The sequence below is a fragment of the Psammomys obesus genome, unplaced genomic scaffold (assembly GCF_907164565.1).
Source record: "Psammomys obesus unplaced genomic scaffold, mPsaObe1.curated_primary_1811, whole genome shotgun sequence".
Lineage (NCBI taxonomy): Eukaryota > Metazoa > Chordata > Mammalia > Rodentia > Muridae > Psammomys > Psammomys obesus.
Genome location: NW_026596091.1, coordinates 1,603,430 through 1,617,472, shown reverse-complemented (window position 1 = coordinate 1,617,472; position 14,043 = coordinate 1,603,430). Strand labels below are relative to the sequence as shown.

At 46.0% G+C, this 14,043-nt stretch overlaps 1 protein-coding gene and 2 pseudogenes across 2 annotated transcripts in view; 2 read left to right on the top strand and 1 right to left on the bottom strand.

Annotated features, from left to right (window-relative positions):
- The window catches only part of Rfx4 (regulatory factor X4), a 153,071-nt gene that overhangs the window by 101,207 nt on the left and 37,821 nt on the right, over positions 1 to 14,043 (top strand). For both annotated transcript variants that reach the window (XM_055627777.1, XM_055627776.1), the window contains exons 9-11: positions 2,575 to 2,675; positions 4,576 to 4,634; positions 7,926 to 8,070. In XM_055627777.1, the coding sequence (XP_055483752.1) occupies positions 2,575 to 2,675; positions 4,576 to 4,634; positions 7,926 to 8,070 (305 nt within the window). The remainder of the gene's footprint in view (positions 1 to 2,574; positions 2,676 to 4,575; positions 4,635 to 7,925; positions 8,071 to 14,043) is intronic.
- LOC129691629 (60S ribosomal protein L30-like) lies at positions 6,016 to 6,829 on the bottom strand (annotated as a pseudogene).
- The window catches only part of LOC129691628 (RNA-binding protein EWS-like), a 2,065-nt pseudogene continuing 1,377 nt past the window's right edge, over positions 13,356 to 14,043 (top strand).

Below are 14,043 nucleotides of genomic sequence, written 5' to 3'. Positions count from 1 at the left end.
TATCTATCTATCTATCTATCTATCTATCTATCTATCTATCTATCTATTTAATGCGTTTGAGTGTCTTGCCTGAATGTATATGCACTGTGTGTGTGCCTGGCTCCTACCTATGAAGTCTAAAGTGTAATTCAGAAGAGGAGTTCAATTCTCTGGAACCGGATTGTTATGGTTAAGTAGAGGCCACCAAGCTTTGGCTGAGGAGTGGCTTAAAGAATAATTCACCAGGGGCTGGAGAGATGGCTTAGAGGTTAAGGGCACTGGCTGTCCTTCCAAAGAAGAATTCACCAATGCCAAGGGAAGCCAGAATTTTCTCAGAGGACAGGGTCATGGTGGACAGTGCCCAGCAAGACTGAGAGCAAAATGACTCCCTGGGCTTTGCTACTTAGATGGAGCTGCTGCCTAAGGGACAGATGTGTAGGCTGGGGACAGGAGTGAGGCAGGGAACAAAAGAGACTGAGAAAGCAGTGAAGTGTCTGAAGTAGCTGAAGAAGTATCATGGAGCAGAAGAATGACAATGTGGTAGCTCAAGGGGTATAAGTAAGGCAATGAGAGCTATTTATTTACTTATGTGTGGTGTGTGTGTGACATGTATGTTTCATGTATGTGAGTGTCATGGCACACACGTGCAGTCCAGTGGACAACCTCTGCTGTTGGTCCTTCCTTTCTATCTTATCAGAGACAAGGTTCACTGCCATGGACACTGGGCTGTTGAGCCACAAGCTTTCAGGGTGGTTCCTGTCTCTAGCTCCCATCTTGCCACAGGAACACTGGGCTTACAGACATGCACTACCATGTCCAGCTTTCTGTAGGGCTCTGGAGATCCAAACTCAGGTCCTTGTGTCTACACCACATGCCCTTTGCCTTCAGAACCATCTCCCAGCCCCTATATTTTCACAATGTTCTCTCTACAGCCCATTTTCATTAAGTATTTCTTGATTGCCCTGGGAAATAACGCCATGAAAGCCAAGCACCTGCACTCCCAGAGTCTACCTCAGCAGAAGGGGTGGGACATAAGTAAACAAATTCACTCCATTGCTAAATCCGTGCAGTTCTGAATTACATTTAAAAATAATCGAGATGGGGCTGGAGAGATGCTTCAGAAGTTAAGGAGCCCTGGCTGCTCTTCTGCAGGACCTGGGTTCAGATCCTAGCACCCACATGGTGGCTCACAACCCACTGTACCTCCAGTTCCAGGGGATCCCAATGCCCTCTTCTTGCCTCTCTGGGAATTGCATTATGTGGTTCAGAGCCATACATTCAGGCATAACACTCACATACATAAACTGTCAAAAATGAAGGGGAGAAAAAGGAAATTGTTTTAGGATAGATGGTCAGGAAAGGCTTCTCTAGGGAGATGCCTCCTTGATTCTGTTAGGGAAGCTACATGGCTTGTGCAGAGAGCATGATGGCAACCATGATGCTCATTTATGTCACTCACATGGGGGGGGGGAGGCTGGAGAAGTGAGGGTGTTAGCGAGGGCGAGGGCTACCTGGTCACAGAAAGAGAAGAGCCGGTGAAAGGAGAACAGCAGGGACAGCCATGGAGACTGGTGGTCATGTGTGACAGATGAAGGACAGCAGAAGGCTGGGCCGGGGCAGGGAAGTGGCTGGTCCTGGGTCAGGGTGGTGTAGACAGTCACCATGAGGAGAGGTCCTTGTGTCTGGCAGTACCCAGGCAAAAGTAGAGCTGAGGCCACAAGCAGATGATTTTAATGTGGCATCTGAGACTGGCACTCACTGTTTCCTCATCTCTGAGTTCCCACGCTACATCCTATGGCCCCTTGGATCTAAGCTCTTCCCACTTTCCTGAATCCTCAAAATGTATGATATTAAGTCCATATTAGAGCTTTTTGCCGATTACAAACAAGCTGTTGGTAGGCCTCCGAGATGGCTCAGCCAATAAAGGTATTTGCAGGCAAGCCCGACAACCTGAGTTCCATCCCCAGGGACCTTGATTCTGTAGAAAGAGAAAACTGGTTCCTTCAAGTTTTCCTCTGGCTTCTACATGTGTGCCATGGCATGTCTTTGTACATGTGCACACACAGACACACACACTTAGTTAAATAAATGAATAAATAAATGCAGGATAATGTTTTTGAATGAGCTGTTGCTTCCCAGCCCCCACTGAAAGGAGCAGCTTGCTGGGACGAGTGGGCAAACCTCTCCACAAGCTGCACATGGATCTTCAGGCTGGGAATTTGGACAAGACTAGAGGGAAGCATGAGGAGCAGCGTTTTCTTAGGCCAAGGCCCACTATCCTCACCCTTCCATGTAAGGCTCTCCCAAAATAGCGTGAAGGGTGTGTTACTCGTGGAATAGAGTCTGGTGCCACCGCACACTGAAGTAGCTTCTATTCACTACTGTGCATCTTGGACTGGCACTAGCACTCATTAGCCCCTCCCCCAAAGCCACCAGATCTTCAAAGACACAGGCTGCAGCTGTGCCTCTGTGCCTCTGTGCCTCTGACCAGCGGCATCTATTGGTAGCAGCCAACAGAGGATTATGTGAAATAAATTCCTCCAAGGACTCAGAAACTCAAGATGCTCTTAAAACTCATCCTTTCTCTTCTTTAAGCTTAACTCAGGTGATCCGAAAGTTTGCCAAGCAGCTGGACGAGTGGCTGAAAGTGGCTCTCCATGACCTCCCCGAAAACCTGAGAAACATCAAATTTGAATGTAAGTTGAGTTTGAGAGTGGAATGGAAGTGAGAACAACATTTGAAAGCCAATTCATTCTCATGAGTCACTGATAAAATAATGTTCTGCCTACAAAGCGCCCGGAGTTAGACTAATGTGTGAACTCATTTAACCCTTGTAAAAAGTTTGCTGCCAGCAGCACAGCGAAGGACTTGACTCACAGTATGGTGAGCAGCAGAGAAAGGACTTACTCCCAGGCTCCACATCTGATTCCAAAGTCAACCACGAATGCCACACAGCCACGCAGCCACGCAGACAGTGATTCGGAACCACAAACCAAAGTTAACGCTCTGAGGTTTCCTTGCAGCTTCTGCCCTCAAAAAGCTGTATGTAGCTATCATATGAGCCTCACAATTCTCTCTGCCTAATTGGAAAGCCAAATTAATATTTCTCTTTTAAGAGGACTGGAACCATGAATCTTTTCTTGGCTAAGTAGTGCCTTGTAATGCTTCAGCATGTCGCTGAGAAGGCTGGTTCCGTTTTCTTGTCCCGATGGGCCTGTGCATAGTGATAGTGAAGACTTGTGTTTAACACATTTGTTGCTTTTGAACAAAGATGAGATGATTTTAAGCAAAACAAGGTTTTAAAATATGTTTCCTAAAGGCCTGTTTGAATACAGCTTGCAAGTCCTTGCCTAAAACAAGTGCCAGTGGGGAAAATGAAGGCGATCAAATTACCCATTCTCTGCAGGCAAAGAAGCCTTTTCAGACTTGCTTTGAGGCCGCCTGCAGCGCCCATCACCTATTGATAAAGCCTGCTTTATTTCACGGCTCTCAGTTCTTTTCTTTTCTCCAGAACTAAATTCCACATCACAAAGTTAAAGAAAAAGTAATTAAGGAGCAGGATTAACAATTGATCGGCCTGGAAAATTAGAAGTTCATCTCCCCCGCACACACAAGCCCCTCCCCATTCCTCCAACCCCACATAAGTTTTCTCAAACCAAGCCAGCTCTGAGTACAAATTAGAATAATCCTAGGGAAATTTCTGGCTATTTCATGACCAGTTCAGAAATTAATGAGAAGAATGCCCCGTGCCCGGTTTAATTACACCGACAAAACAAACCTGGTTCAAAGTCTGCAGCAAGGAGGAGGTGGGTTGGGCTTTCCACCTGTGCAGGCCTGAAGGAAGTGGGCCTTCCCAGGGAGCCTGGGGGGTTGGAGAATGTATGTGCAAGAGAGTGGAAGCAAATGCCTCCTACCCCCAGTGTAAGGCTGGAATAATGAAGGCCATGAAAGGACACATGTCCTTTTTATTAAAAAAAAAAAAAAAATCCACAGATATAAAGTCTCTCTGCTTCAAATAATCAGACTATTATGGCAGACAGGCAAACATAGATTTTCCTAAATCAAAACAGGCTCTGGTGACCACTGGCCAGCATGACAGATGATATATGCCAAACTCCCTCGTAGGAGGAGCCCAGGTTCCACCCCAGTAGCAACCCAGGCCACACAGCAGTGAGAGGTCAGTGAGGGTTCCTATGAGACACACTGCATTTTAAAGGAGCTTCTTCAAAGCTTTCATTTGATTTATGTGGTTATCTGGGAAGCAATGATTGAACTTGCAATTAGCAAAATGAAAGACAACTGAATAATTGCTTTTACTCATGGTTGATTGATGCCACCGTTTCTCACACCTGAGAGTGGCATGTGCATGACTTTGAAATCTGTACCCCAAATATCATCATTAGGAAACATCTGTTGGAGCCAAAACAGGACAAGAGTCAGAAACAGGAGTTTGCCTGTGATTACATAAGAACAGAGAAAGAGGGATGAGATGAAGCTAGAAAATGAGAACTGCGTTTTGAAATCTGCTCCTGGGGAAACCTAAGGTTGGAATACCAAGCATGCAGATGTTTCTAGCTTCCTGTTTTCTTGTTGCAGTATCAAGAAGGTTTTCCCAAATTCTGAGAAGGCAAACGTCGCTGAATCATCTTTGCCAGGTAGCTGTCCTCTCTCATTTACAGTAACCTACCGCTGAGTCATTGCAAAGGATAATGCCACATCCCCGAGGATAGCTTCCTGTGGCATCAGTCCAGGTGCACAACAGGGCTCTACCTCCATTGGGTTTAGTTTCTATTCATAAGAAATTAAAAACCTCAGCTCGTGACTGAAGTTGTAACTTGTACACACAATCATTTCTAACATCGGTTGCCCCAAAGCTTTCAGACATGACCTGGATCCCTAGTTTTGTGTTTTCATAAAACAAATTCCTGGGTTTGTCAACTGCTACACACATGTAGGAATGCAATTGTTTATGCAGAACCCTTGACCTCTCCCTAGTAGATGTCACTCTTATTCAGTATGACATCTCAACACCCTAATTACATGTTAACAACCCTTTAAGAAGTGGCAGCTTGCCCAGAGCAGCATGTAGTCTGGGCAGCAGTCAGCATTTAGCAAGGATGGCCATTCCTCCTCCTCCTCAATTCTCTGTCAGAGTTGATCAACCTCAGTCATTCATTTCAATTTGGCAACTACTTCTGCAAAGATCCTGATTATGTAATGTCAAGGCAGGAGGGAGAGGTTTCTAACTAAGGGTGGTTCAAGGAAGACTCCACCTTGGAATCCTTACACCTCTCACTGTTCTTGACCAGTGCCTGTCAACAGAAGGCACACGGGATGGTTTGGGAGCAGAGGAAACCCCTTCTAGGTTAGGGCAAAGGCAGCCTTTGTTGCCTGTGACAAAGGCATCTCTTGGGTGCTGTTCTGGGGACTAGACAGAGTCTGACAGATGAATGAAACTCAGAGAAGAACATGGTTATCAGGAAAACCAAGAGACATTTCTTGTCCTGTATTTCAGACATGATGTGCCAATCTGGCTCTCTTGCTCTCTCTTGCTCAGAAGGGAGAGCCTTAAACCTATCTGCAACATACACATTGTTTGGTGCTTCCTTAGAGGGCTCAGATACTTCAGGAAGGATTTTACCCCTTTAATGCATAAATAGACCTCTACTCCCATGCCTACACTCAAGTGTGGCAAGGGTGTGTGTGTGTTCATGGGTTTACTTAGGCACATGCACACACAGGCACACACACTCTAGCTTGCAAACAGAGTAATTCAGTCACAGATACCACCTTTCCAACCTCACTAGACAGCTCCCAGACACATTCCTGCACCAGCCAGAACCCTAGACTGGTGTTTGTTCTTGGAATAAAACCCCAAGAAACATTTGAGCTTTCCTAAACACATACACAGAGCCAGTCAAATGAGACCCAGCCAAAGAGTCCTCTACACAGTGGGCTTCCTCACACACACTAATCTGGCACTCACATCTCAGCCACTCAGTTCACAAAATCTTTTCTTTTTTTAAAGGAGCTCTGATAAAGTTTATTAAAGGAAACCTTTCCTGTTCACTTTTCACCAGTCTGTTCTGGCATGCTTCTAATAATATGAGAATCACCTGGGTCAATGATGGCCTGTGTGCATGCTCTGCAGTATTTTCCACACGCTGTGCCCAGTTCAATATTATTGCCACTGTGGTGATGGACACCGGTCTTAGCCAACAGGGCATAGTATTCTATTCACATTTCCTCAGAGCTGGGCAGTTGTTGGCGAGGATAACCAATTTCACCTTGCCTTGTCTGATCATCTTCAGTCTGTTTGTATCCCAGCGTATACTTTCCACTTTTCATAACAAGTTGGAGCCTAGAGTTGATCGACTCTGGAGACGTTTTTGTCTTCTTGCAGCCACCATCTTCCTGCCTGAGGGGCAGGACAATCCCCAACAAGGATTGGCTGCCATGAGAATGAGAAAAGGGAATGAGAAGGGCTCACAAAATCTTTTGAGTGCCTACTGCATGTCAGACAATACTTAGCAGTACCCGCCATCATCAGGAAATCGAGTCAGTAAATACATGCATACATACATACATACATACGCATGTTACAAAGAAAATGGGGTAGAAATAGAAAACAGTATAGAATATAACTGAGATAGAATGATGTCACATTGAGACTGGAGCATGGGGAGCAGGGCTGCTGGGGCAAGGTGTGAGGAGACTGTACGAATCCATGGGAGCCCAGGGCCCAGAGCTGCCGAGGCGTCCACACGCGCAGCTAGCTAACCTCAGCCACTGCAGCCACTTACCCAGAGCCGGGCGCCCAGTCTATGCACCACACTTCAAGGAACGGCATCTAGAGGAAAAGCAGGGGGAACATCAGAGGCAGGTCTCATTGCACCTCCGTTTCAGAGACCAGTAGACCAGGGTGATAAGCACAGGCTACAAGCAGCAGAGCTGAGGTGTGAGGAAGGTGTGCTTGAATTCAGCACCCCAGACCTTCACAGCTGTGCTCATGATCAGAGGCTGATGTGTTAAATATTCACACACCCTGAGTTTCCCGACATCCTAAAGTGTCTTTGGCCATCAGAGAGTGCAGTCGTTATTTTGGTGAGATTTTACTCATGCCTGAACAGCAGGGGTAGAGCTACTTCTGCCTGGAAATAGTTAAATCTACCTGGAAGTTCACAGGCCTTAGCGACCAGGAATGCCCTTAGTGTTTTCAATTTTTACAAAAGTTTTATTAAAAGACATTTTAAAAAATGTATGAATAAAATAAATAACCTGAGATATGTGTTCATTTGCTTTTATTAGCTATGTTCCAGCTTGTAAATTTCAGTTCACTAACAAGTTTCCTGGGGAAGTTATGATTTTAAAGACACACACAGACATACCCATGTCTAATGTCTCCTGTTTTCTTATCTTATTCACATTTGTTTCACTATCCTAATAATAAAAAAAAATCAAAACAAAGATTTTTTTTTTACATGATAATACATTCATGTAAAAATACAGATTGTGAAAATTATGGCTATCAGTTAGGCCCAGGATAGCCAGAGCAATTCCTCAATGCAGTCCTGTCCCCTTCCTGGTACAAAACACACACTGGTTATTAAACACAGAACTCCTTCCTACCAGCTCATGTCAGAGAGCTGCCAGATCTCCGGGCCTCATCCCATTGTATTGTTGAGGGTCAAGACCAAAGTGGCTGGGAACAAGAGCAGGGCTTGGCCTGGCTCAGGCCACCTTGGTGGAAAAGGAGCAGGGAGAGGATAGAAGCTTAAGAAGAAAGAGTATCTGTGGGTCTTCGGAGTTCCCCTGGAGTTCAGAGTAGTTTACTAAATGCTATAAGCTCACCCACTCAGAAGGCACACTTGGCGGTGGTGGGGGCAGAGAGGAGGAGTAGTTTTAACCAGGTCCTGTGCTGACACGTCACCTGGATTGCATTGCAGGCGTCACGCACAGTGATCCACAGCGCAGACATCACGTTCCAGATGCTGGAGGACTGGAGGAATGTGGACCTGAGCAGCATCACCAAGCAGACTCTTTACACTATGGAGGACTCTCGGGACGAGCACCGCAGACTCATCATCCAGTGTAAGGTGTCCCTCCAGGGCTTGTGGTCCTTCTGTTTCTGTTTTTAAAAGAAAAAAAAAAAAAAAAAGGAGATGGTATCTTGGTAAATATTCAAGTGATGTTCCCACCCTGTTCCCTTCCCTGGATTCCATTCTTATTGTTCTTGTTTAATGTGTTGGCCAAGACAAGAAGGCTAATTGACTTAAGAGGATATGTGTCAACATGGCTCATGCCGTTGGGGAGCACACAGTGTCATGCAAAGGATCCTGCATGTGACCCTAAATGCCACACATACCTCCATGGCAGTGACAGAGAGAATGGGAGCTGAAACTCATTGCCTGTCTGAGTGGCAGAGAGTCAGCCGGACATGCTGCCTTCATTTCAGTGGAAGGTCATGTGACCATGAGTCAGCCCACCTCCCCTCTCCTCCGCATACACACAGAGATCAGCAGATGGGACCCTTTCAGGCACATTGAAATTTGAGGAGATGTGAATGGATGGAGAGTTACTTCTATGAACATGTGTTCATGACCATTGTCCAAGACTTCCTACATGAAATTATCATTCCAGTGAAGCTCTGATAAGGGCAAAATGTCTGCTCTCAAGAGTGAAACCTTTTGTCTGCCAAGAGCTGTGCCAAACCCACCATGGGATGATATCATTAATTCTGCCTTGAAGCCATATGAAGGACAGTCTCATGTTGCTCTCTGTTGACATTTACGAAAACTCAGCTTCAGAGAGTTGAAGAGCTTTCCCAGGGTCACAGGGTCACCGTGACGCAGTGCTAGACCTTGAACCTAGGCCTGTGTCAGCCTCCAGGGCTGCCCTGCTGTAAAAGAGCAGAGGGAGACGACATCAAATGTGGCTGAGTGAAGAGGTACAGGATCTTTCTAAGTGCTTTCTATAGTGACTCATTTTTTCTGTTTTTATTATGTGCATGCGTGGGTGTGTGGGTGCGTGTGTGTGTGTGTGTGTGTGTGTGTGTGCGCGCGCGCATGTGTGCGTGGGTGCGTGTGTGTGTGTGCCCCAGCATGTGTGTGGAGCTCAGAGGACAACCTCAGTTTTCACTTTTCGCCTTGTTTGCGACAGTGTCTCTTGATAGCCTGCACCAGGTGTCTTAGTTAGGTTACTATTGCTGTGATGACACAGCATAACCAGAGCAGTTTGGGGAGGAAAGAGTTTATTGGGCTTACACTTCCACACTGTAGTCCATCACTGAAGGAAGCTGGGACAGGAACTCAAACAGGGCAGAAACCTGGGGGCAGGAGCTGATGGAGAGGCCACGGAGGGATGCTGCTTACTGGCTTGCTCTGCATGGCTTGCTCAGCCTGCTTTCTTATAGAACCCAGGACCACCAAAATGGACTGGGCCCTCCTACATCAATCACTAATAATGAAAATGCCCTATAGCCAGATCTTATGGAAGCATTTTCTCAACTGAGGTTTCCTCCTTTCAAATAACTCTAGTTTGTGTGTCAAGTTAACAGACTAGCCCACACACCGGGCTAGCTGGCTTTTAAACTCATAGAAAGTCTCCTGTCTCTGCCTCCATGTCACTGAGGCAGTATAGCTGTGTGCTGCTCAATCTTTTTTTTTTTTTAATGTGATTTCTGGGGCTCCAGACCCACATTCTCAAACTTTACCCACTGAGCTATCTCCCCATCTTCCAGGCATAATTCTTGCTGCCCCTGTCCCCCTTTCTTAGCTAAATCAAGAGAAAGCATGTTCCTAAGCACCCTAACAGCCTGTGGGAGACCAATGGTCACTTATGTCCATGGCCTCCCAATAACCCAGGCATGGGGCTGGCATCTGATAATGTCTGAGGAGCACAAGCCCACCAGTGACCCTGCTTCTCAATTTTAGCTACCACTCATAGTTTTACACTGACTTCCCTCTCCTCTTAGAGCATCTTGGGGGAAGTAAAATGTGGACCAGACTTAGGGAAAAATACCATCTGCAGAGCAAGTTGAAGGGACCAGGCTCTGAGCTGGCACCAGAGCACTGTGGACGATGCTGCTGCCTCTGTCTCTCTGCAGCTTCCCTTAGATGTTGGAGAGAACCTTTTCTCCAACATTTCATTTGAAACTGGAATTATATTATGGTTCAGTTCAATTAGTGTGGTTCTCTGCCTCCTGGGGGGCTGTTGGCCATCTGCCCATAAAGGCAGGAGGAGCAGAAGGTGAGATGAAGGGCTGGGAAGGCCTGAGAGCATGATAGAATGACCTCCAGGAACCACTCCAGGGAGCTAGTTCAACTTTAACTTGGGAGGATAAAGGCTATATACCCCTTGAGGAGTTGGGGGGGAGGCTTCCCATGATAGCTGTACATGACTGGCTGGAACTAGGCACTTTAAGGATGCTTGATTTGCATTAAACAGCACACTCCTAGCATGTGAATGGGAACACAGTACCTAATTATCCTACAGGCATAGGGAGGCGAGAGCTAGCAGGGAGCTGTGTCAGAGGCCATATATCAAATGTGGTTCAGGGAGGCTGTGTCCAAAGACACTCTTGAGATGAAGTCAAGCAGAGAGTAGGATCCTAGGCCCTGCTGGGGCGACTAAGTCCTCCTTCTAACACATAGTTCAGAATGGTTATCTGGACTGGAAGGATTGCAACCTCAAACAGCAGGGTCCTTCCAACACTTCCAGAACTTAGCTGGTCCTCACTGTCTGTCTATCCAGGATCAGATTCTATGTGAAGATTGGGCAGTGACTAACATAGATGCCGCCCTTCTATTACAGACCCTGGGGTTCATGGAGAGTCAGAAGCCCATTAGCAACAGTGCTGTGTTTTGCCTAAGAGGACATGCTACCTGATGCAATGCCAGAAGAGGGGGGCTGAGGAAGGGTGCCAAGTTTGAAGGCAGATGGCCCAGGACATAGGTGGCATTCCTATATCTACCAAACATACAAGTGCAAGGTCCTTGAACCACATTGAATGGGCCCCAAACTCAGTCTAAGCAGGGGTGGAGGCGACTGCATGCCACACTTCACTTTAATCACAGCCTCTTCACAGATCTGCACATTCCTGCTGTCGGGGTTACCATTCCATCTATGATGCAGGGACTGAGCGGGGGTCCCCGGCTCACGTTGGCTTTTACATGTCTTGGTACTGGAGCACACCCTTAAAATGAGGATTAAGGAACGCCTTAGGAAGAGGGTGGGCCGAGTTTGCCCAGAAGATCTTGCTTGAACCTTGGCTCAAGTACATGGTCATCGTGGTTTCTAATTGTATAAGATGAGGAAAATGCAGAGAGATTAGAATTAAACTGATGGGGGAAAAATGAGAATACTTACCTCCTTGGGCTGTCAATAACCAGCTGAACATGTTCTCCTACCAGGCAGTCCTAAGTACTAGGGTCAAATAGGAAGTAAGACATAGCCAGCCTCCATGACATTAACACTTGAGGGTCTGTCTTAAGATTGAGTCCATCCATGTAAGTCACTAGCAAGGGCTTAAGAAAGTTAGCTGTTGCCAATTTTTAATATACAACCATTACTGTCGCCATCAGCAGCTAAAGCACAGTAGTCCAAACACAGAGAAAAAGCCCCAAAGACACATTCAAAACCTTGTTCTAGGCTCTGCCATGTGACTCACTTGCTTTCTGGCTTTGAGTACATTGATTAATCTTATTAAGGCAGAGAACCAAGCCAGTTCGGTGGCGCACACCTGTAATCCCAACACTCAGGGAGGCAGAGACAGGCAGATCTCTGTGAGTTTGAGATCAGCCTAGTCTACAAAGAGAGCCCTGACAGCTAAGGCTACACAGAGAAACATTGTCTTGAAAAACCAAAACCAACCAACCAACCAACCAACCAAACAACAACAAAAGGCATAGCAGCACCTAGTATCATTTGCTTTTCCATTGCTGTGGTTAAAATACCCTAACAAAACCAACAAGAGAGAAAAAGTTCCTTTAGACTCACAGTTCAAGGCTACAGTCCATCATGGTGGGGCAGGCATGGCGCAGGAGTTTGAGATGGCTAGTCCCAGAGTCAGTGATCAGACAGTGATGAATGCTGTGCTCAGCCTGGTTTCTCCTTTTTGTTCAGGTTAGGGCCCCAGCCCGGGCAATGGTGAGCCCCGTGGCTGAGATAAGGTGTGTCTTCTCACCGCAGTGGGCCCATCTTGATAATCCTGGAGGCCTACCTTCTAGGTGACTCTAGACTGTCAAGCTGACAATATTAATTACCACACACCTCATCTCCAATCTGACAAAGATTATGTACTTTTAAAGCCCATCTCATGCTAAGCATTAGGGCTGCTTAGAGAAATTTGGCTGGCCCCTCTCACATGGGAAAAATTGTTCTGACTCATGAAAATATGAGATATGGACAGATCTTGAACTCTGCCTTTATTTACTTAGCTCCATGTCCAAAATCCACACCAAAAATATGAAATGAAAGAGCTGCTTGCAGTGAGTGTCCACAACCATGTACCTATTTCCCACAGTGCTCCACTGAGCTCCAAGCATTTCCACACTTAGTTTCCTAACACAGGGCACATGGCTTCATTTGTCTAGTATGCATTAAGTATGAATGCCTAGCACCAAGGAGCTAGGTAAGTTACTTACCCAATATATGTGTAGTCCAGAAACATGCCTGGGCAGAGAGAAAAAGATGGTAATATGCTCTGACCTAATGGTTGAGCCAGGCTTTCTAGAATAACAGCTGTTATATATTTATAACACATTATATTATATATTATATATTATATATATTACATATAGAACACATTATATATTATGTGGCTGTTATAGAATCCTATATTATATAGCTATTATGTATGTGTTATATAAAACAGCTGTTATCTATATTACATACCATATAGCTGTTATATATAACATATATTATAGAGCTGTTATATATGTAATATAGATTTAACAGCTGTTTTATATAATACATATTATATATTATGTAGCTGTTATATAATGCATATTATATAGCTATTATATATGTAATATATATAATAATTGTTATATATATTATATGGCTCTTTTATATACATATGTATATATATTATATAATGATGCACCAAACAATGATGACCAACGAGGAGAGAAGAACCAGTAAGGAGGCTTGATGCCCAACTAGCTGTTGGTCAGTGCTATTAATGATGTAATAAAGGCAGAATAAAGACTGTAATGTGCTATGAGCGAGATGCGGGAGGGATGACGTGTCTGCTGGGAGAGGCACAGGGAGGGCTGGAAGGGTTTCATCTCAGCTAGGTCATGAAGAACCACACAGCTCAGTCCTCTGTGCCTTTAAAAATATACCTTCGAGAGAACCAGGAGGAAGGAGAGAAAATGGCATCCACAGATTACAGTACCTACAGCCATGCTGCAGCCCAGTAGGGCTACAGTGCTTATGCCGCCCAGCCAACTCAAGGATATGCACAGACCACCCAGGCATATGGGCAACAAAGCTATGAAACCTATGGACAGCCTACTGATGTCAGCTGTACCCAGGCTCAGGCCACGGCCACCTACGGGCAGACTGCATATGCGACTTCTTATGGACAGCCTCCCACTGGTTATACCACTCCAACAGCCCCCCAGGCATACAGCCAGCCTGTCCAAGGATATGGCACTGGTGCTTATGACACCACCACTGCTACAGTCACCACAACCCAGGCCTCTGTGTATGGCAACTGCCTAATCAGCCTATCGCCAGCAGCCAGTAGCCACTGCACCTACAAGACCACAGGATGGTAACAAGCCTGCTGAGACTAGTCAGTCAACCTTAATCTAGCAGAGGGGGTTATAACCAAGCCCAGCTTAGGATATGGACAGAGTAACTACAGTTATCCCCAGGTGCCTGGGAGCTACCCCATGCAGCCAGTCACCGCACCTCCGTCCTATCCTCCTACCAGCTACTCCTCTTCACAGCCGACCAGTTACGATCAGAGCAGTTACTCTCAGCAGAACAGCTATGGGCAGCCGAGCAGCTATGGCCAGCACAGTAGCCATGGTCAACAAAGCAGCTACGGGCAGC